The sequence below is a fragment of the Chrysochloris asiatica genome, unplaced genomic scaffold (assembly GCF_000296735.1).
Source record: "Chrysochloris asiatica unplaced genomic scaffold, ChrAsi1.0 scaffold00013, whole genome shotgun sequence".
Taxonomy (NCBI): Eukaryota; Metazoa; Chordata; class Mammalia; order Afrosoricida; family Chrysochloridae; genus Chrysochloris; species Chrysochloris asiatica.
Genome location: NW_006408531.1, coordinates 2,820,178 through 2,844,544, shown reverse-complemented (window position 1 = coordinate 2,844,544; position 24,367 = coordinate 2,820,178). Strand labels below are relative to the sequence as shown.

At 39.7% G+C, this 24,367-nt stretch overlaps 1 protein-coding gene across 2 annotated transcripts in view; it reads left to right on the top strand.

Annotated features, from left to right (window-relative positions):
• Positions 1 to 24,367, top strand: part of PHACTR2 (phosphatase and actin regulator 2) — a 266,038-nt gene that overhangs the window by 217,920 nt on the left and 23,751 nt on the right. For both annotated transcript variants that reach the window (XM_006834608.1, XM_006834609.1), the window contains 3 exons: positions 8,312 to 8,367; positions 14,626 to 14,687; positions 19,078 to 19,215. In XM_006834608.1, coding sequence (XP_006834671.1) covers positions 8,312 to 8,367; positions 14,626 to 14,687; positions 19,078 to 19,215 — 256 coding nt within the window. The remainder of the gene's footprint in view (positions 1 to 8,311; positions 8,368 to 14,625; positions 14,688 to 19,077; positions 19,216 to 24,367) is intronic.

Here is a 24,367-nt window from a genome sequence, read left to right as displayed (position 1 = left end):
ATTAGTTGGTAGCATATTTCAACTTCATCATCACTGGCTTTACTTGTTGGTGTGTCAGTTTGAATAATGACCTTCTTTGTAGGCATATAGATACTATCCTACCATAGACAGCATTGCTTATACAATAGGATCTTCAAATGCTTTTTTTGATAGTTAAGGTAATGCCATTCCTCTTTGTCATTCCTAGCATGGTAAACCATATGATTGTCTCATGCAAAATGGCCAATGCCAATCTATTTCAGCCTGTTGTTGTTGTTGTGAAGTGCCATAGAGTCAGTTCCAACCCATAGTGACCCTGTATAGGGTTTCTGAAGAGCAGCTGGTAAGCTTGAACCACCGATCTTGCAGTTCAAACAACTTTGCAGTCTGGTACATTAACCCACAGCACCACACCAGAATTCCATTTCAGCCTAGTATATTGATTTTTTATGAATTCTGTTTCATTTTTGACAACTTCATATTTTTCTAGATTCATATTTCATACATTCTGTGTTTGAATTCTTAATGGATGTTTACAGCTGTTTCTTCACATTTTAAATTGTGCCCCATCAGCAAATGAAGGTTCCCAAAATCTTCACTCCTTCCATATCATTAAGCTCAACTCTGCTTTGAGGAGGCAGCTCTTTCCCAGTCCTAATTTGGGTGCCTTCCAATCTGCAGGGCTCGTCTTCTGGATCTATATCGGACACTATCTGCTGCTGCTCATCAGGTTGCCAGTAGCTAACCACTCAGCAGTGGTCCACCTGTCCTTCTTCCTAGTCTGTCTAAGTCTGGAAGCTCTACTACAACCTGTCTGCCATGGGTGACCCTGCTGATATTTTAAATACTGATGGCAGAGCTTCCAACATCACAGCAACACACAAGCTACCACAGTACGACAAACTGGCAGATGTGTGATGGAACCACAGGTATAGAGATTAGGATTTACAATATGTATTTGAGGGGATACAGTTCAATCCATATTAGTGAGTTTTGTTGTAAAGAATAATTTAAGTCATTAGATAAAAGTTGCATATACAATATTACCTTCAAAGATAATGCAAAGTAGGAGATCCCCCTTTAAAAACAAAGAATATACATATTATCAGGAGGGACCAGTCCCTGGAGAAAGATACTATGCTTGGTAAAGTTAAGGGTCAGTGAAAGAAAGGAAGACACCCCCCCCAACAAGATAGACTGGCAGAGTGGCAGCAGCAATGATTGTGAGGTTGGTCCAGGACCAGGCAGTGTTGTGTTCTGTTGTGCATAGGGTCGCTATGAGTAGGTGCAAACTTGATATCGCCTAACAAGAGCAACAGACTAGGGTCAGAGGAAGAAGCGCTGTGTGTGCTGCTGGTGTCAGAGTTGAACAGAGATGTGAAAAGGTGTTATTTAATAAGATTTTAAGTTTGGATTCCATTGATCTCTCAGTTATTAAATGATACTCATTGACAAGCAGAAAAAGAAAAAGAGACTATCATCATATTTTATGTTGCTAGTTTCTGACAGGTTGATATTAACTCTTGCTAACCCCATGTGTGCAGAATAGAACCGCTCTGTAGGGTTTTCAAGGTTATGACCAACCTCTCCAAAGCAGATCTCCTGGCCTGTCTTCTGAGAACCCTCTGGCAGGATTTGAACCGCCAACTCTCTAGTTAACTGTCTACTGTTTAAGCATTTGCACTACTCAGGGACTCTCTTAGTTTATTATCATAGACAATAAGAAAAGAGATGTATCCTATACCAAATGGCATTAAAGACAACTTTATATTTCTTTGTTCACATTTTCAGCAATTTAGGAGCAGAAGGTTGTTTGTTTGTTTGTTTTTAAAAATCTTGGTAAACATATTAATATCTGCAGAAGCCTTAAAGTTGTTTTATTTTGTTTTTTTTTTTAAATAGAAACAAGACAAAATGCCCTGCTTTTATTTTACTGAAAAATCTTTTTACAGATGTTTGTAGTGTAAAGAAAAGATCTAAATTATAGGAAAGCTGTACTGTTGTTCTGCGTGATGATTGTCTTAGTTATCTAGTGCTGCTATAACAGAAAAAACACAAATGGATGGCTTTAACAAGCAGAAATTTATTCTCTCCCAGTTTAGGAGGCCAGAAGTCAAAATTCAGGGTGCCCAGCGCTTTCTGTCTCTGTTGACTCTGGGGCAAGATCCTTGGCTCTTTTCACCCTCTGTGAGCCTGGCGTTCCCTGGAGAACTTCATGAATCTTTGCGTTAGTCTCTCCCTGGGTCTAGGAGGTTCTCAATTCAAGGATCCTGGACCCTTGTAGACTTTTCTTTTTGATGATAGTGGATCCCTTCTTTCTGCTCACTTCTCTCTCTTCTCATCTCTTGTAAGATAGAAAGTACTGCAGGCAACACACCAGGGAAACTCCCATTATACCCGGTCAGGACTGTGACCTGTGTAGAGGGGATGTATTACAGCTTAATCCCCTTACTAACACATTGGCTGAACACATCTGGCCATACATATCATGCAGAATGATTACATGACTACATAACTGCCAAACCACTGAGAGTCATGGTCCAGCAAAGATGACACTCATTTTGGGGTAACTCTTTCAATCCATCACAGATTTATACCTAGAAAACTCTGCGGGGAGAAAAACAAGTAAATGTTGCTTTACATAATCCACAATTTTCGCAGGTTCACAAGATGTGAGACTCATCCATAAAAATCAATACAATCTAAAAAAAAATCAATACAATCTGTTGAAAAGGGAAAATTATATTTATAATATTAGCAACACCTGTATTTAAATTGCTTTCAACTGTTCATTTAATTTCAGCCCCCCCAAAAAAATTATTTCTATAATTGAAGGAATGTATGAATAAATAGAGAATAACTATTTTTATTATTGAAAAAAAATACAGTAGACAAGTTTTATCAGATATGTGAGTAGCTTGCAACATATAGTTACGTTCCTTTATAAACCATGGCATAAATTAATTCTATGATGCAAAACCAAATGAATTAATATCACTTTCAAGCTGGCCCCCAAAGCAAAACCAGAAACAGCCACTGAGGACAGGAAGAGGAACCTGTAGTAGCAGGATTAGGAATAAAGGTGTTTGAAGTTCTGATAAACCAAAGGGAGTTAGACTTGAGAAGGGGTCTAATAGTGAGCTCAGATGTATGCAGAACTCACAGAAACAGAGTAGAACAAAGTAGGAGAGAGTTGTATAAGAAAGCAATACAACTAACCCAAGAATCCGTTAGTTATATAAGTAACCCAAGGAATTTTGAAGATAAAGTAAAATGATGCATTTAAGGCATTTTAGTTCATGGTTCATAAGGAGTGCTCAATACAATTAAAGTTTTATTATTAATTAAAATCATATTGTACCTATTAAACTAAGAGAAACGATTTCTAAAAAAACATAACCTAATGTTGATGCCTTTCTGGGGAAACAGGGCATATATACATAGGCTCTTTTGTAGTGTTTCTGAAGAATAGTGGTTACCACAATAGCCACAACCCTGGATCCTAACCTAGCAGTCATTACGAAGGTAGCACAGGACCAGGCCACGTTGTGTTCTGTTGTCTGTAGACTCGGCATAAATTGGAGCCAATTCAGCAGCAACTATCAACAACACTTTAACAATAGGAAAAATCATTTTAAAGCAGTCTATTTTTTTCATGGTAATTTCATTTGGAAGACTATAAAAGTAGGAAGTAATCCAAATTAGGAGAGAAAATTATTTTAAAAAGATGTTTATTACAAGGGTATTTACAGTCATGACAAATTGAAACAAACAAAACACTGAAATCCAGGAGACTGATTAAGAGCATTGTGAGAAGTTGGCAGTGTGGAACACTGTAAAGCATTGTTTTTTTCTCATTGCTTCTCCAGGATACCTTAGAGATGGTACACAGGCTACTTAGGGGAGAGCCAAAGAAGTGCGGGCATGTATCTGGTGTAGAAACGGGAGCGAACTAGCCATCCCAGATCTAACCATCCAACTGGAATAGTTCCTCTTTTGTGTGTGTTATACATTGGAATCCCACCCCATTCCAGAAAAGATCAAAAGCCTCTATAACTATACATGCCATATCTTTTTTTTTTTTTTTTTTATTTGATTGTGAATTATATGATAGCATTTTTAACAGAACTAGACTTTTTTGCTTTTTTTGTTGTGGTAAAAATACATATAAGAAGATATATGCTAATTCAACAGTTTTTGCGTTTACAATTCACTGACATTGCACACATTCATTTTGTTTTACAAACAGTATCACTATTGTTTCCAAATTTTTCCCCCTCCATTAATAGAAACTATACCGTGACCAATGGTGCTTTTTTTTTCTTTTCCTCCCATTCTTAGTAGCCACTGATAAACTTTGGCCTCTATATGTCTTAGTTCTCTAGCACTGCTATCACAGAAATAACACAAGGATGTTTAACAAACAGAAATTCATTTATCACAGTTTAGGAGACTAGAACTCTGAATTCTGGGTACTGGCACTAGGAGGTCCCTTTCTTTTTCTGCCAACTGTGGAAGAAAGTTCTTGTCTCCTTGAGCTTCTGCTCATGGCTGTCCTCATGTGACTTGGCATGTGTCTTACTGCTGGAGCCAACACTAGGGCCAACTGCCGTGTCCGACAATTGCCTTATCTCCGCAACCTGCATGGAGAGATTAAACCCGACTAGGGGCAATGGGAGATTAGAAATAAAAAGACACAAGACACATTTGAAATATAGTATAGTTGGGACCAGGTGGGACACAGCACTCTGATGGAGATACTGAGACACAGACCTAGGTAGCGAATTTATTTTATACGCAGCTCAAAGGGAGGTGCTTAGGGGCAGGGAAAAGAATAACATCTGGTGTTTTGATGCATGCAGTAAGCAGGACTTTATCAGAAGAATGTAGTTGCTAGGGAAACAGAGATAGGGGTGGCTAGAATGTTGAGCAGGCTGAGCCGGAGACATAGCTGAATACAAGGAAAGAACTTGCAAGTTCCCTGTCCCCTGAGGCAGCCCTGCAAGTTCCTCATGGGGGTGGGGTGGGGGGCTTTGACTTGGAAGCAGCCAAAGTTTTTGGACCACAACTGTTTAATTGCAATCCTTCAGTTAAACTACCTCCAAGTCAGGGACCTTTGGCTCAGCTGCTCCCAACATCTTACCCCATCTCTGCTTCCTAGTTTGTATTTAATCTCTTTAATATCTTAAAAGAAGATTCATTCAAGATACACCCTACACTAAGCCTTCCTCATTAACATTCATTCCCAAATGGAATTAGAACCATAGGCATAGAGGCTGAGATTTACAACACATTATTTTAGGGGGCACAATTCAATCCACAATATTCCACCCTTTGGTCTTCCAAAATTCATGTCATTGGCACATCCAAAATACATTTTACTGCATCACCTCATTCCAGAAGTCTTAAATAAACTCCAAGTTCAAAATCTTATCTTTTGAATCATCTAAATCCAATATGAATGAGACTTTAGGTGTGTTCTATCTTGGGACAAAGTCCCACTACATCTATGAACCTTTTAAATTTAGACCACAAGTTATCTATTTCCAACGTACAGTGGTGAAATAGTCCAAAGTAGACATATCCATCACAAATGGGATAAATTGGAGGGAAAGAAGGGATAACAGGCACAAAACAAGTCTAAAATCTAGCCGAACAATTTATATTAGCTTTCATCATAGCTTCAAATTAGTTTTTCCCAGTGAAGCAAAACTGGAACAGATTTAAATTTGTTAACTGTGGGTGTCCTGGAATACGAAAAAATATGTCACTACCCTATTAGAGATGTAATCTGTCTCCTAGAAAGTAAGGTCAGCATGCATGATGCCTAGCAGCCAAATCTCTTGATTGACACAGTCAGAAACATTGGTGCCTGGCTCAAAGATGGTGCCCACCCACATCACTCCTAATTCAAGTCACTCTCCAAGATCCAGCAATAATCCAGTCTGCCACATCAGCCTCCTGAAAGGGTTTACTATGCCTTTTCTGAGTCTCCCATTTCAGGGCCTTGAATTTTTCCCTTTCCACTTATTGTTCCAGTACATCCCTATTTTACAAAGTCGGGTCTATGATAATGTCACTGCCTCAGCCATATATTAGCCTGTTCAAGCCATTTTGAAGCCCTGTTCTCAGGCTTGGAAATAATCTTCTGTCCTTGGAGACTATCTGAGCGTTGACCCTGACCTTTAGACTCTGGGTACACGCCACACCTTGTGGATTCTGGATGGAGGCTCATCAGCCCTGGGTTTCAGCTATGCCTTCTAAACCCACTGGGCCAGCATCTCGGCTCCTTTGACTTTGGGCAGCAGTATTCTGCTAGGATCTGTGTGACCACTCCATTCCCTTCGCTCCAGCAGGCCCCGTAATTCTGTCCCTTGAGCATGGTAACCCTGTCTCCTCATCTCTAAGTGATGACCCCAACCTCCTGGCACACCTTAACCATGGCTGCACTCACCAGAAATGAGTTGGTGAAGATCTGCCTCTGAAACCTAGGAGGCTGTGGCCCCATACTTTGAGAGCCAGGAGACAGTGGCCGCACCCCTTGAAACTGAGAAGGCCCTGCTTCCTGTGTTTCTTCCAGCTGTCCAGATCTCCAGGCTACTCCGGGGATGGCGCTTTTCTTTTCCTGGAGAACAACAGATGTAGTCTTTTGGCCTCGTTCCTACCTGTAGCATTCCAAGAGGCAGACAATGTTCTTTCCTGTCATTCTTTTTCTGTCCCCTTCAGTCTAAGCTGATGCATTTTCTGCTCCAGTTGTTGGTTAAATGTATTTTTCAAATCTTTGAGTTCTGTTTTCAGTAAGGTTAAAGTCTGCACAACTCCAGGGTAAATGGAGACACTAATAAGAATATGGGACAATTTTGGTAAATACTATAACGTATAATTTTGGAACAACAATAATAACAACCAAAAAAATAGGTGTTTGGTTACACGGGTAGACATGTATGAATATATGTATTTAGGAAGATGTATGTGAGTATATGGTTATGCAGTAGAGTCCTGGTGTGGTGTTGTAAGATACACACTGGACTCCTAACTGCAAGGTTAGCAGTTCAAACCCACCAGCCACTCCTTGGAAACTCTATAGAGGCTCACTGTGAGTTGGAACTGACTCAATGGCACTTAACAGAATAATGACAGACAGATATATCTGTAGAAATATATGTATGCATATATATATGTGCTGCATATGCAAGGAGCTTCAAAAAGTAGAAAAATGGAATTAAAAGACAATGGAATTTTCCCTCAAACTATTTGAATCCACCTCACATATCTTATATATATATATAATAAACCACATAGGGGCCACAGTATAGATACTAATTACTAGATATAATGAAATACGTTGCAAGATTGGTTGGTGAGTTTGAAGACTTAGGACAACTTGGTTGTTTGGCATGATATAGTTCATAAAGACAATACTTAGCGTTCTGGTTTAGTGAGTAATATTTGGGGTCTTAAAAGCTTGCAAGTGGCCATTTAAGATACAGTGATGGATCTGTACCTGTGTGGGACAAAAGACAATGAAGGAAACCAAATTCTCAAGAAAGAAACCAATAACCTACATGAACCATGGCTTCATCTAGCCTAAGACCAGAGCTAGATGGTCCCCATTTACCACAACCAACCATGCAGAGTAGGAACACTATAGGAAGTCCCAGATAAAACGAAGAAAAATACAGAATAAATCTCAAATGCCTAAAAACAGCAAGGCTTATTATGGAGCTCTGGTAGCGTAGTGGTTACGAATCGGGCTGCGAACCTTAAGGTCAGAGGTTCGAAACTACCAGCCGCTCCGCGGGAGAAAGATGAGGCTTTCTACTCCCGTAAAGATTTACACCCTCAGAAACCCTGTACAGAGTCGCTATGGGTCGGAACCGACTCGATGGCACTTAACAACAACAACATTGTGCCAATTAAGACTAGAAGAATATCAAGATTCTCACCCAAAGCCACTCCTGGTGAGCACCTTTTGTCCAAATCATCCATGTGTATTGTGCCTCCCTTAAATTATAAAATATATGAGACCAAACGGTCAACCTTTACCATAAAACAAGGATGAGAAAGTAAGAAGGTGCAGGGAAGCTACATTAATGGAAACAAAATGAACCGAATGAAATAATGAAAATTATCGTGAAGGATTGTGAACAGTGGAACCAATGTCATGAAAGATTTGTTTAAAAATGTAACCGAATTTACTATGTAAACTTTCACCTAAAACATAACAATGTTTTAAAATAAAGATATATAACTTTGCTTGTTGTTTTTCTTTGCTTTTTCCACTAAGGATTCCTTGTTTGTAACTTATAGTATATCCATTTTGTCATCATAGGAGACTTAGCCAGAGGCCAACAACTGAAGAACTAGAGCAAAGAAATATCCTAAAACGTGAGTATCCTGTATTCTATAATGATTCTTTATATATCCATTAACAGTTGCCCTCTAGAAACTATATGCCAGTATGAAACCTTATAGTATACTAGTTTCTTCACAAGTGATTGAGATGGCCCATTTAAATCACATCAATATGAAGTTGTTCCTATATTTTATCTGATAATTTCTTAAAATCAATGTTTCATTCTGTGACTTTGACCAGAGTCGTGGTCCATGACAGTTGTTTTTAAGAAATATAAAATATGTTCCATGTATTCTTTCACCCAAATATTAAATAGAAGATGTTGTCATCTACTTACAAATAAATGTCAAAGAAAAGGCCAAAGAATCTGCAAGGAAATAGTTCAAACATCTCTGTATTAGTAATAATAATTTCTTGCTAAGTTTAAAAAATATGTCAATTTAAAACAGAATTATGGTAAAAAGAACTATTCAATCCATCTCATGTTCCTTTGTTATGATAACTCGGCTTCCCTCTTGGGTTGTTTATGATTCCTCAACATTTCTAGTCATTTTCTCACTTTATTTTTCCCATTCCTTTTTACCTTGTATCCTCTTTAACTCTAGTTTTTAGTCTATAGTTTAGTACTATCTTAAGCTGCTAGAATTTGTAGTTGTTATTTTAAGACTGGAGTCCTTTTATGGCAATGTAGGATAAGCACTCGACCGAAAGGTCAGTTTGAACCAAAGAAGTTGGTGGTTCAAACTCACCAGCTGCTCCTCAGAAACCCTATACAGGGTTGCTATGAATCAGAACTGACTCGATAGCACCTAACAACAAAACATTTTAAAACTATAAAATTAATTGAAACAATCCACTCTGTTTTTAAGTATCAATGTGGATGTAAACCACAGTGAATTCATTAATGGATATTGTAAAATTGAAACTAGTTCTAGTTTTATATATTTTTTTTTTTAACATCTTAGTCCAGTATAAATATTGAAGAGCAAGAATAGTACTATAATAGTAGTGTTGCTGTTGTTGTTAAGTGAGTCGGTTCCAACTCAGCCCACCTGTATAGGGTTTCCAAGGAGCGGCTGGTAGGTCTACAGAGTAGAACTGCCCCACAGAGGATCTGAAATGTTAGATCTTTACAGAAGCCGACTGCCACATCTTTCTCTCACAGGGTGGCTGGTGAGTTCGAACCTCTGACCTGTTATGTATATAGGCTGCTTGTAAGAGAGTAAAGCCTACTGAACAATGAAAAAAACTGTCATCTACACAGTAGATAGAATTGCTTCTGTGAATTGCTTTCTTCTGCCTCTTTGTGAACATAACTGGAATAGAACTTGCATATTTCTAAGAAACTTAAGTGACCATCAGTCTGAAGAAGAGCCAACTTGGAAGAAGAATGAGCCATGGCTAGTAGGAAACAAACGTGTTTCAGCTTTCTGAGGAAGGATGAAAGCAACATCTAATTTTGACAACAAAACAAGAAATACACATGGCTTTTCATACAGGTTCCTGGAAAATATTTGTGGGATTAAATTTTAAGTAAGCCAAAATACAGACCAGACGTTCCTAAAACACAGAGATTATGTCTTCTTGGATGCCTGATATAGCACCTTAAAAACCAGAGGGAGAAATAAGTCTGGTTAATTCTTTCCTACTCTGTGAGACAAACAGTGCCAAATTGCATGGAAATTTGATTATTTGAGAAACTATTTCATAAACCAGGAAATTTGCAACACATTGATCTAAAGTATTATGTTGGTATTTATATGCCCTCTTCTTTCCTGGAGGCCTGAGAATGTGTGAAGCACCTAAGTCAACTTCAGATTTGACTCCAGACCTTTTGTACTTCCTTTTAAATTCATTTCAGCCTGGTTATTCTAGAAACAGATGACTCATTTCTAGTGTTCAGGTGCTGATAGCCTGGCATATGGTCTTTAAGCATAAAATTATATGGTCAAGGGAAGCAGAAAAGTTATTTTCACTAGATCCCGTTTTCTTGACATACTAGGAAACTGATTCACAGTGTAAAGCATCCAGCAGTTCTCAAACTAGAGTTCATCATATTTTACTAAACGCACATCAGCTGGCAGTAGATGCTGAGGGCTTCATTGGAGATCACAAAACACATTTTATTTCTTAGCGTTACTCTCATATCATTCCCTACTTGATTTTCTTTTGTCTTTTAATGCAGCTAGAGTTTAAAATACATATGATATTAGTAGGTCCCATTGGATCCATTCACAATCATAATGACGTCATGTACAAGAGAACTAAACACTGCCCGGGCTTGCACCAGCCTCAGTCATTCCTGTGTTTGAATCCATTGTGGCAGCAACTGTGTCAATCCATCATGGCGACCCTCTGCTTTGCCAAATATGATGCCCTTCCCCAAGGACTGTTCCCTCCTCATAGCATGGCACCATGCTCGCCTCTAAGTACTTCTTACAAGACAGATTTGTTTGTTTTTCTGGTGGTCTCTGGCATATTTAATATTCTTTGCTCCCTCAAAAAAGTACATATTATATATTTATAAACATATTAAATTTGTTTAGTTATGCATTTTTAAACTACTTCCTTCAAATCTCTCAAATAGTCAGCAAGATGCGGTCCCTAAAAGGGAAGTCTTTGTTTTTCAGGAAAGTAATGTATGTAGAATACCTTCTACCAGACAGGGATAAAAGATTAGCTTCTCCTATACGATTTAGCTGTAAATGTAATTGCAGCTATATGTTCTATAGAGAAAAATAGATTATTCCATTGAGCTCTGCATGGGTTCTTTCTCCAATATTTTATTTTGACATTTTAAAAACACACAGTAAAGTTGGAAGAATTCTATAATAAACACCCATATGTTTACCATTCTACTATTAGCATCTGACTTTATGATGTTTTGCAGCTATAGATACCATTTCCATTGATACATCTTATGTATTTAAATATGTTCAAAACACCCATATGGAAATATGTAAAATAGCAAAAACAGAAACAAACCCACACAAAAATAAGATTGTCTGTTAGAAACCCATCTTATTAGCACTGAAGACTCAGAAACGTAATACTCCAGTTGCTGATATTTCTGTGTTGTTCATTCTTCTCCTTCTAGCTCATCCACAAAATGCTCTGTGCAGAACTTAAAACCAGGCAGGCTTCGTGCAGGATCCAGTACTGTTAAACCTCTATTGTTGTTTAGCGTTTAAGAAGCCGTTCCTTGTGGCGGTGCCAAATTGTCTGCCTTTCTCTGCTCTGCTGACTTAGGGCAAGACTTGTCAATGAGCCAGGGCATTTCCTTTCTGAACGTCCCTCTAATTTGTTTAAGGTGACCAGGAAGGCTTACATCCGACTATTAGCCCTTCTGATAAACCAAAAATGAAAGGAAACATGCAAAAAAAAAAAAAAAAAGAAACCCTCAGTGAATTTTAAATAAAAAACAAGTTCAAGTTTTAACCTTGACTGTATGTAAGAGATTTCACAAAGACTAAATATTCTTAAGAAGATCCAGAGCAGTCCAGTTAGCTTCCCTCCACTTCTCCTCTTCTGTAGCATCTTTAGAAGCATAAACTCAAACATGGGAAATGTAAGGAAGTTAGTTTCTGATGTCAAAATAATTGCCAGATGGTAAAATCTTAATTTATTTTGTGCATTCATAACCTATGGAACATATATCACCCATATACATTTTTGGCCTCTCAGGTTTCTTAAGAAGCTGCTATTCCAGCTGTATTTCACCGGGCAGGGAACTGTGTTGTTGTTGTTGTGAAATGCTGTCATGTCAGTTCTGCCTCACAGCGACTGTAAAACTGTAAATCTGAAGAAACAGGCCTCACCCATCACCCTCCAACAGAGTCCACTTGGGACATATATGTCCCACATAATTGTATCAAAATCCATATTGTTGTTGTTGTTATGTGCCATGGAGTCGGTTCCAACTCACAGAGACCTTGTACAGGGTTTCCGAAGCTGTAAATCTTTACGGGAGCAGAAAGCCTCATCTTTCTCCTGCGGAACAGCCGGTAGTTTTGAACTGCTGACTCTAAGGTTAGCAGCCCAATTACAATTTTTAAAATGCTTTTCCTGATTTCAGAATGCCTTCCATTACTGAAAACACATGGTACCAACAAAATTTTTAAATAAAAAATAATTAGGTCATGAAATGGTGAACTTTACTAACTGCAGTTGATATTGATCCTTTTTTTAAAACGTAACTGGCTATAATTCACAATAAAATATTTTAAAAAACATAACTGGCTATAAGTCACAATAAAACATTAAAAAAATTACCCATAACTGGCTATAATTCACAATAAAACATTAAAAAAAAAAAAAGAACATAACTGGCTATAATTCACAATGAAACATTAAAATATATATATATAACTGGCTACAATTCACAATAAAACATTAAAAAACAAAACATAACTGGCTATCATGTAGTGTTTACATGTTGCTTTGATACTGGAAGCTATGGCATTAAATGCCAGCAGGCTCACCTTGGTGGACAGGCTTCAGCAGAACGTCCAGAATAAGACAGACTAGGAAGAAAGAGAGGTTGACAACTTCTGAATGTTCAGCCACCGAAAACTGCTGCACAGAACATTGTAAGATATAGCGTCAGAAGATGAGAGCATCAGACTATAGGCTTGATGTGGCACTGTGGGCTAAAGCACTGGACCACAAAGTCAGTTTGAACCAAAAGATTGGCGGTTCAAACTTATCAGCTACTCCTTGGAAACCCTATACAGGGTCTCCATGAGTTGGAACCAACGTTATGGCACTTAGCAACAACAACAGTTGTCATATAGAAGATGAGATCCTCTGTTTGTAAGACACTCAGAATATGACTGGAGAAGAACTGCCTCCTCAGAATAGCGCTTAAGGCACTCACTCATCTCTGCCAGAAAATTTGTAAGACAACTGTCTGGCCTACTGACTGAAAGAGATCCATATTTGTGCGAATTCCAAAGAGAGATGACCCACCGGAATGCAGAAATTAGCGGACAATACCATTAATATCCCATGCAATCAAAATTTTGCTAAGGATAATTCAAAAACGGCTACAACCATACATTGACAGAGAACTTCCAAAGGTTCAAGCTGGATTCAGAAGAGAATAGTCTTCAGTATGGTTTGCATCTCAATGTAAAGTAAACAAAAATCCTCACCACTGACCAATAAATAATTTTATAAATGGAAGAAAAATTGAAGTTGTCAAAGACTTCATTTTGCTTGGATTCACAGTCAACACTCTTGGAAGCAGCAGTCAAGAAATCAAACAACATATTGCATTAGGCAATTCTGCTGCACAAGACCTCTTTAAAAAAAATTCAAAAGCAAAGGTAATCAGTTTGAGGGCTAAGGTGTGCCTGAACCAAGCTATGTTATTTTCAATTACCTCATATGCATGTGAAAGTTAGGCAATGAATAAGGAAGGCCATACAGGATTTGATGCATTTGAGTTACGGTGTTGGAGAAGAATATTGAAAGTACCACGGACTTCCAAAAGAACAAACATATCAATATTGGAAGAAGTACAGCCAGAATGCTCCTTAGAATCCAGGATGGATGGTAAGACTTCGGACATATTATCAGGAGGGACCAGTCCCGGGAGAAAGACATCATGCTTGGTAAAGTGGTGGGTCAACGTAAAAGAGGAAGACCCCCAATAAGATGTATTGGCACAGTGGGAACAGCAATGGGCTCAAGTATAATAATTGTGAGGATGGCGTAAGACTAGGCAGCCTTAGGTTCTGTTGTGCATTGAATTGCTATGAGTCTGAACAGACTTGACTGACAGCACCTAACTACAGTAGCACATGCTGCCGCTGTTGGTGTTGTTGTTGTTGAGTGCCGTAGAGTTGATTCCAACTCACAGTAACTCTATATAGGGTTTCTGAGGAATGGCTGGTAAGTTTGACCCACCAATCTTGCAGTTCTAACCGATCTTGTAGTTCTTTGCTTAACCTACAGCACCACACCAAGACTCCTGTAGCAACAGCAACACATATGAACTAGTAATCAGTCTTTCTGCAGAATCTTTTAACAACTTTTAAAATAATTTTGATCAATATGTGTTGTTGTTAACTGCTGTTAAGTCAATTTTGACTCATAACAACCCGGTATAGGGTTTCCAAGGAGCGGCTGGTGGATTTGAACTGCCCACCTTGACGTTCAAACCAGTTTTGCAGTACAGTGCATTATCCTGCAGCGGCACCCAAGGCCAATTAACTGTTGCCTTATCTAGTTTTCTTTTTATAATTACTGTGTATAGTAACTAACTCATACCTTTTCCTCTATTACAGAAAAGAATGAAGAGGAAGAACAGGAAGCAAAAATGGAACTTAAACGCAGACTCAGCAGAAAGGTAATGAAACTATGACTATTCATGAACATACGTGTTTTGAAATATACTCTAGTTTTTACTTCCAATCAGTTCTTGTAAATCTGATATTTAGGAGTTACTATTGCCATGAACTTACTAAATAATCAGCCCTCAAAATCAGTATAATAAATTCAATATGAATTGTTTGTATTTATAATTGCACAGTATGTTAACTTTGAAAAGTTAAAAATCAAAGGTTTTTACACTGCATGTACTGATTATAAAAATTGGCATCTACTCTTTCTGAGTTTTTTAAAATATGGAAATAACAAAAGTCCATTGAGTCACTTCTGATTCATATGATTCTTTATCAGATTCTTGAGGCTGTAAATCTTTACAGGTGCAGAAAAAAACCTCATCTTTCTCCCACTGGTGGATTTGAACCTCTGACCTTGCAGTTAGCAGTCCAGTGCTTATCCCACTGTGCCAATGAACTCATACACAAAAGTCTTCCATCCAAAGAGAGCCTTGCTAATATGTCATTGTTTAAATTTCTGATGTTTAAAAACTCTTATTGTCATAATAGATAACAAAAAACTGTCCCTTTTGACCGTTTTCAAGTGAATGATTCAGTGGCATTAATGTAATTGTGTCCACTTTCAGCACTGTCTCTTTCCAGAGTTCCTCATTGGCCCAGGGTCTCCCCACCCATTAAGCAGTAAATTCCCATTGCCTGCTCCCCCAGCTCAATTGAGATTTCATATTTTTTCATTTAAAAAGTAGTTTCTAAAAGTGCTCACACTATGGGAAGAGAGGGACTAAGAGATGGTGGCCAGGAGACCGACTTGCAGAATGTGCCCTTTGGTGGTGTAAATTATTATATATGCCTAAGTGTTTAAAATAAGGAGTTCTGGTAGCGTAGTGGTTACGAATCGGGCTGTGAACAGAAAGGCCAGCAGCTCAAAACTACCAGCTGTTCTGCAGGAGAAAGATGAGGCTTTCTGCTCCCATGAAGATTTATAGCCTTGGAAACCCTGTACAGGGTCGCTGTGAGTTGGAACCGACTCCATGGCACATAACAACAACAGTGTTTAAAAAAAAAAAAGAAGCTAAAGTGAATAGAGAGAAATACTGTTTACTGATGGTACATGGAGGGGATTGTAATCATTGTGATGAAACAAGGTGCATGATTTGTTGAATGTAAAACTGATGATCTGCCCTGTAAAGTTTCACTCCATCTACAATAAAAACTTAAAGGAAAAAAACCCCAAAGTGCTCATGCTTTCCATGTAGTCTTGGAAACATTAAATGAGTGTTGCACTTTTACTAAAGATTTGCCTTTATTCCTGTCAGAGAGAGATGAGTCATTTTTAAATGAATTTGTTCATCTAGTCTGCCCTGTAATACACTACTACCCAAATCGACAAATGACTTATCTCTATACCTTAGTTCTCAAGTGCTGCTAGAAGAGAAATACCACAAGTGGGTGGTTTTAGCAAACAGAAAGGTAGACCTTCACAGTTTCGGAAGCTGCACGTCTGGATGTCTTTTAAGGGGCTGGCTCTAGAGAAAGGCTTTCTCTCTGTGTTGGCTCTGGAGGAAGATCCTTGTCTTCTATAGCTTCTGGTCCTGGGCGATCTTCATGTGGCCTGGCCTATGTCTTCCTTAGTCTCTGCTTGCTAGTCTCGTGTATCTCCAAAGAGATTGAGTCAAGACACATGGGACGCTCATCCTGCCTTATTAACGTCACAAAGACAGCCCTTTTCTCAATGGGATTATAACCACAGGCATGGAGGACATATTGTGGGGGAACACAGTTCAACCCATAACACTCTAAAACTCAGAAGATTGTGTCCTCTCATTGATGACAACAAATCTGATCCCACTGCCACCACTTTTGGGTAAAAGAATCATTTTGAGGACCAGGATTCTTGGAGTTGGTATCTCAGTGTAAATCCTTGTTTGGCAAGTCTTCATATGCATCTGTTGCCTTCCACATCTGGAAAAAGGCAGTGACTAAAAGATAGCATAGGTGTGTGACGTGACCCATGTTTATGTAGACTAGTTAGGGATCCACAACAAAGCATTCTGGGGCGGCTGGAGCATACACTACATTCCCACGGCAAGTTACTGGGATGGCATGTTGATAGATTTTTTTATTTGTTTCCAGGTCAAAATATCCTTAATTACTTTCTCCCCCCACTCCTCCCAACAGTCTCTAAATGTCAAATAATGACAAAGGTGAGAAGACTTCAAGAAATAGGTAGCCTCTTCTCATTGCTTTATCCCTTAAATACCTAGAGATTGTCTAATGGTGATTATGTGCCGTGGAGTCGGTTCTGACTCTTAGCGGCCCTGTACAAAGTTCTGAGGCTGTAAATCTTTATGGGAGTCGAAAGCTTCATTTTTCACTTGCAGTACAGCTGGTAGTTTTGAACTGCTGACCTTCAGGTTCGTAGCCTGATTCGTAACCACTACACTACCAGAGGTAGACCCCTATAATGCAAGCTGAATGCTGGTGAGGCAGCTGCCCTTGTCTTTACCCTCAGCATGATTTACCTGTACCCCACAGAGCTCTCTGTCAGAGATACATAACAGCCCATGTATAGTGAGACCCACACCAAGACCAGCACAGATCCCACAGGCAAGATTAGATGGAGAATGTCTCCCTGTGTAGTCACTGTTCTCTTGTCCAAATTCTAGGGCAAGTGTTTCTCAATTTCCTTATCCCCACCCACCCCAGAAAGGCCGCAGAGGCTAACAATAAAGATTGGACTAGAGCTACGAGTTTAACAGAAGGCACTTTTGATTATTCTCCTCTCTGCCTATGGCCTGCCAGGGCTTGATGAAGATAGAAGGGCTGCAGTTGTCATGTGCCTGCTCAGGGTATGAACTCAGGCCTGCTACGAGTCCTTGAATGCTTCAATTATTAGAGCATTTACTTAGCTCAACCATTTGTTTTACTGAGGAAGAAACTGGAGCCCAGAAAAGGGAATACTGTGGATCACGGAGTGCATATAATCCAGTGTGTTTTGGAATAGCTCCAAAGAGGATTGCTTAGGTTGTCTGGCTATAAACAGAGTACCTATAAGAGACAACGATATTGAAAATAGAGTCTGTAGGTAAAATAGCAACCCACCTGAAAACACTATGACGTCTCCCAACTGAGGAATTCTGCAAAATGGTGAACTTCAACAGCCAGAGTAGGGTGGTGATGATCAATATGGGAGGCAGGTTTGTTCAGTTTCTGTCCCATGTCTGGTTTCTTTGGTGTTTTACTACCATTTCTGTCTTATTCTTGGACTTGAGAAGAGACCAAGAGAAGAAAGCAAATACATAGAGGACTGGTTAGGTTAAATATTATTATAAGTTTGAATTTGATAAAAGACTACAAGGAGGAACCCAAGTTACTAGAAGTGTCTTACAGGCTACAGCTAACTGGAAGCAGTTCTGTGTCCACTCAACTGCAATTCTCCATCTGGACAATGGCAAAGGCCTATACCAACTTTCCCTTCCTGGTGCCTTCATATCAGCTTTTCTCATCCAGGAGAAATGTCAGGAGGGGACCTGGATCTTTAGTCTCCAAAACAGGCTGTTGCTGGACCATTTCTTTGCCATAGCGACCCTTTAGGGCTCTCTAGGGAAAGGAGCCCTGTGGTGCTGTAGGTTAGACATTGGGTTGCTAACCACAAGTTTGGTTGTTCAAACCCACTAGCCCCTCCATGGAAGAAAGATGAAGCTCTGTAATCCCATAAAGACTTACAGTTTCAGAAACACTATTCAGGGTCTCTCTGAGTCAGAATCGACTCATTGGTGGTGGGTTGAGTTTTGTTTCTTAATTGTTATGGGAGCAGATCACCAGGTCTTTCTCTCACGGCCCCACTGGGTAGGTTTGAACCCCCTACCTTTTGATAAACCAAGTGCTTAGCTGAGGTGTGCTATTAGGGTTTCGTTTCTTTGCCGCTGCTCTGTGCGTCTCTGAATATGTAGGTTTTCTCTAACAGGAACAGAGATTTTGATTCTCATCTCTAAGAGCTTTAGGGGTTTTGTCTTGATAACTCCATCCTCAAACAAGCCTTCCTGTACTTGGATTCCAGTTCTGTCCGTGTCACTGTGCATTCCTGTGTCAGGGACGACAGACAGTCTTTAATCAATCACAGTACTAGGCAAGGTGGGAAAATCGCACAGTGCAGACAGATGCCAAAGACTGACCTATCTAACAATGATGATTTTTACAGTCACAGAAATTAGGGCTTTCTAGTTCTCATTAGAAATCCCCTAGACACTGCTGCCTTTTTGTTGTTGTTGTTACCTGAAAGTGACCTTATTTAATCAAACTTCGAAATTTTCTCTATAGAAAATGTGCTACCTTGAGGCTATCAATGGTTCAATGGTTTGTTGACCTCTTCCTGTTCTCCCTGTCCTCCTGCAGCTCAGTCTGAGACCCACAGTGGCAGAGCTACAAGCACGAAGAATCCTGCGGTTTAACGAATATGTAGAAGTCACCGATTCCCCGGACTATGACCGCCGAGCAGACAAGCCCTGGGCCAGGTTAACACCTGCGGACAAGGCAAGACTCACAATGGCTTTATCCATGATCTTGTTGCTTCCTTCAAAGCTCCCATACCCCCCAGTTAGTCATCCCACGAGTCTAGATCTTACCAAATATTCCAACAATGTTCAACCTCTGATTACTTAAGCCACTTAAGTGATATAATTAGTAATGCCAGTATATTTCTTTCAACTAGTCATAGAGAATACCAGTTTTTAGTTACTCTGGAACCTGCCTGTGTTCAAATCTGGTTGGGGAGGGCTTTACCATAGTCATGATTTATCTTGACTCTTAGAAAATATAGCTTATACAACTTACTATTTTTTAAGTATGTGTTAATTGTGGAAAAGGTATTGATCAGTAGTAAGACTGACAGACTTTTTGTGTAAAGACCCAGATAGTAAATATTTGGGGCTCATGTAGCTTTTGTTGTCATTGCTCAATTCTGCCACTGTAGCTTGAAAGTAGCCCTAGACAGTACATACACAAATGGACATGGCTGCGTTCAAATAAAACTTTATTTACAAAATTAGGTAGCACGCCATATTTGTTGCATGGGTCATGGTTTACCAAATTCTGTCATTGCTCACAATTCAGAAAAAGTGAAATATGAGGGGACTTCGGAAAGTTTATAGGAAGAGCAAAAAGAATCCTTTATCTTTTAGCTCCATTTTTCTACAAACCATTTGAAATGACCTCTTTTGTAGTGATCCCATCATGAAGAAAGACCATTTATCTTTTGAGTACTGTGGTTCCATAGTTTATGACAACCATTTGCTTTTAAGTTTTAAAATTAAGGATCCCAAATGATGATATCTCTAAGCAAAATTTAGCACTGGACTACTAATCTCAAGATCATTGATTCAAACCCATCAGCCACTCCTCAGAAACCCTAAGTTGTTGTTAGGTGCCATTGAGTCATCTCCAACTCATAAGTACCGTATGCACAATAGAACAAGATATGGTCCCATCATCCTGCGCCATCTTCACAATTGTTAACATCTGAGCCCATTATTGCTGACACTGTATCAGTCCACCTCATTGGAGGTCTTTCTCTTTTTCACTGACCATTTACTCTATCAAGCATGTACTTCTTCAAGGACTGGTCACTCCTGATAACATGTCTGAAGTATGAGAAAGGAAGCCTTGCCATCCTAGCTTCTAAGGAGCGTTCTGGTTCTATTTCTTCCAACACAGATTTGTTCTTCTGGCCATCAATAGTACTTTTAATGTTCTACTCCAGCACCATAATTCAAATTTAGTCTGCTTTATTCATTGTCCAACTTTCACATGCATGTGAGGCAATTGAAAATACCACAGCTTGGGTCAGGCACCCCATAGTCCTCAAACTGATATCTTTACTCTTGAGCACTTTAAAGAGGTCTTGCACAGCAGATTTGCCTAATGCAATATGTCATTTGATTTTTTGACTGTTTCTATGAGTGTTCCATGAGTAAACACTACACAGGGTTGCTATGAGAACCGACTGGACAACACTTAATAACAACAAACTCTAAGACAACACTTAGTCTTACTGCATTCTGAGCTGATACCTTTTAGTAGAGTTAAAGTACCTACTAGATAACACACACACAGTGGAGATTCAGATTTAGAAATCATCTCCTAAAGTAGAAATACGAACTAGGAAGAAAGAGATCACAGAGGAAGAATGTTCAGAATGAGAAGAGACGGTAAAAAGGCTGAACCTAGCCCACCCATCAGTTCCTGCTGCCCATCCCTCATGGACAGGTGTCCAGTAGCCAATCCTCTGGAAGTCCTCTCTCCAACTAATGTGCAATGTAGCTAAAACCATCCATGTGGTAAACCATAAGCACAAATCTCAATTGGCAGCTCTCTCCTCTTTTCTACCTTGGAGGTCATTTTGAGGGGTTTCGCCTGTTTTATCCACATTCCTGTCTGTACTATGGTAAGCAGCAGTAGACTTTAATTAGGACTCCATGTGATACCTGATGCCCCACAAAGAAATGCAAAGCTATGGGTCAGATATAATCTCTATGATGAGTGTTAATGATAGATAGTTTCAAACCTAACCCTACCAAGCCATGTCTTCTATACTTTTCTGGCATTTTTTGGGTTTTTCTTCTATTGTGAAATATATCACATGTGGCAGATAATATATAAAATTAACATACAATTCAGTTAATAAAAATGAAATACATGCCTTACTAATCCTTGCACTTTGGGAGAAGTCCCCGGTGGTACAAATAGTGTGTTTAACTGCTAGCCCAAAAGTGGGAGGTTGGAGTCTACACAGAGGCACCGTGGAAAAAAAGCCTGGTCATCTACTGCTGACAGTCAGTCACTGAGAATCCTGTGGAGCACAGTTCTACTCTGACACACATGGGGCACCATGAGTGGGATCTACTTATAAAAATCAGCCACTGGAAATCCTGTGGAGCACAGTTCTCCTCTGACACACATGGATCATCATGAGTCAGAATTGACTCAATGGCAACTGGTGCTGATTACCACCCAGAAGAACTTTTTCTAGAAAAATACTAATACCTGAAAAAAGTACCTGTGTGCTCCTTGTCAATTGCATTATCCATTATCCTCCCTACTTCAAGGAGTAACTGCTGCCCTTGTTTTTTTGCTAATCATTTCTTTTTTAGAAAAATAGTTTGGCTATGTATATAGAGAGAGAGCTCTGGTAGCGTAGTGGTTGCGAATCGGGCTGCGAACCCAAAGGTCAGCAGTTTGAAACTACCAGCTGCTCCACGGGATTGGAACTGACTCAATGGCACTTAACAACAACAACATATATATATATATATATAGTAGCGTAGTGGTTACGAATCGGGCTACTAACCTCAAGGTCGGCAGTTTGAAACTACCAGCTGTTCCTTCTGCTCCCGTAAAGATTTGCAGCCTCAGAAACCCTGTGCAGGGTCACTATGAGTCTGAACCGACTCCACGGTACTTAACAACAACAATAACATATATATGGATTTCTGGTGTGATGTAGCCAGTTAATGTGGTAAAATGCACCATCGGTTTGGGCCGTTAAGGCCAGGAAGTTCCAGCTGCTCCTTGGAAACCCTGTACAGGGTCGCTATGAGTCGGAACCAACTCCACAGTACTTAATAACAACAACAACAGAGAGAGAGATACCACTAAACACAGCAACAACAACAACAAATAGATATTTCTTTGTTCTGCCTCTGCTGGAATTATGTAATTGGAATTTATGTAATTAATTGTAATTAATATTCTTTTGTATGTTGCTTCATTATGTGTTGCTTGATTCAACCAACACTAAAGAATCAATATTGATGCACTAAGCTATAGTTTATTCCTTTTTCATTGAAATATAATATTTCATTGTATAAATAAGCAACAAAGTAATTTTTCATTCAACAGTTGATTATTTAGTTCATTTCCAGATTTCGTTTTACAAGCAACAATACTACAGTGATTCTCACTGATATCTTCAGGGACATCTGTACAAGAGTTTTCCTGCTATCTAGTGCTTGTGATTAAACTACGGAGTCTTAGCAATGTCCATAAGTTTCTAGGTTGGTCCAGCGTACCCTTCCACCATGAGCATAAATGATTAAACACGCTTAGATGGAAACTAAGTATTCCACACCCTAGAAGTAGACTTTCCTAACTGTTGGTCAGTTGTTGAAAATAAATTTGTTTATCTCTAGCTATACCAGTCTTTGGAGTCCTGGTGTGGCACTGTGGGCTAATGTTCTGGATTGCAAAGTTGGTTTAAACCGCAAGGTCGGGAGTTCAAGCTCACCACTTGCTCCTTGGACACCCTATACAGGGTTGCTCTGGGTCACAACTAACTTGATGGCACATAACAATAACAATACTAGCCCTGAGAGTTACAACCCTTCCTCACGTGAACCCCGGGTCCAGACTGCACCACTTCAGTCTCTTCTTGGTTTTCAGGTTCCCTCCCCACCCTCTCTCTAAACCTATGTGGGCTGGCTGCTTATAAAAGCAAACTCCTTGTCACTTATAAGGCATGACCCTCCCACCCTCTCAGGAGGACCACAAACCAACCAATTCCCTCTACAAACAAGTTACTCAATCTTTTTGAGTGCATTTTCAAGCCACTATTTAAATAGCAAATCGACCAGTTACTGCAAGGTGCATAAAATAGACAAATTACCAGACAGACGCGACAGTCAGGGAGGGGCCAGACAGAAAGTATCCAACCAGCAGGATTTTCGTCGCGGCTTACCCAGGACATGTCGCTCATTCCGGGGAGTTGCCTGGACGACAAGTAGTGTATGCATGGGGCCTGTGTGCAGGACTCTGAGGAAGACAAGTAGCCCGGTCACACCACCACTACCCCCAGGGCAATTCTCCAAAGAACTAGGGCAAAGGCAACTCCTCAGGGTTTAGTGGGAGAATCGCCTAAGTTGTTTTTACCAAAGAACCAAGGGAAAAAAAAGGCCGCACCAAGGAACTCATCTTGCCACACAGACTCATTAGTCCTAATTACAAACCAGCGCAACATGGGTCCATATGCTTAACTGGCTCTAGGGGGAAAAATGTATGCATTTATATGTAGTCAGAGTCCTGATGTGGTTTGTTGTTGTTGTTAGGTATCGTTGAGTTGGTACTGACTCATAGCGACGCTATGCACAACAGAACGAAACACTGCCTGATCCTGGGCCAATCTCACTATTGTTGCCATGCTTGAACACATTGATGTTGCCACCTTCCCAATCCCTCTCGCTGGGGGTCTTCCTCTTTTTCTCTGACCCTCCACCTTACCAAACATGATCTCCTTCTCCAGTGACTGGTCCCTCCTGACAATATGTCCCAAGTATGAGAGATGAAGTTTGGCCATCCTGGTCTCCAAGGAACACTCTGGTTGCACTTTTTCCAACACAGATCTGTTTGTTCCTGTGGCAGCCCATAGCACTTTCAATATTCTCCTCCAACACCATAACTTCAAAGCATCCATTCTTCTATGGTCTTCCTTATTTACTGTCCATTCACATGCATATGAGGTGATTGAAAATACCATGGCTTGGGTCAGGCGCACCTTAGTCCTCAAGCTGACATCTTTGCTCTTCCACACTTTTAAAAAGTCTTGTGCAGCAGATTTGCCTAATGAAATACATCATTTGATTTCTTGGCTGCTGCTTCCATGAGTATTGATAGTTGATCCAAGAAGAATGAAGTC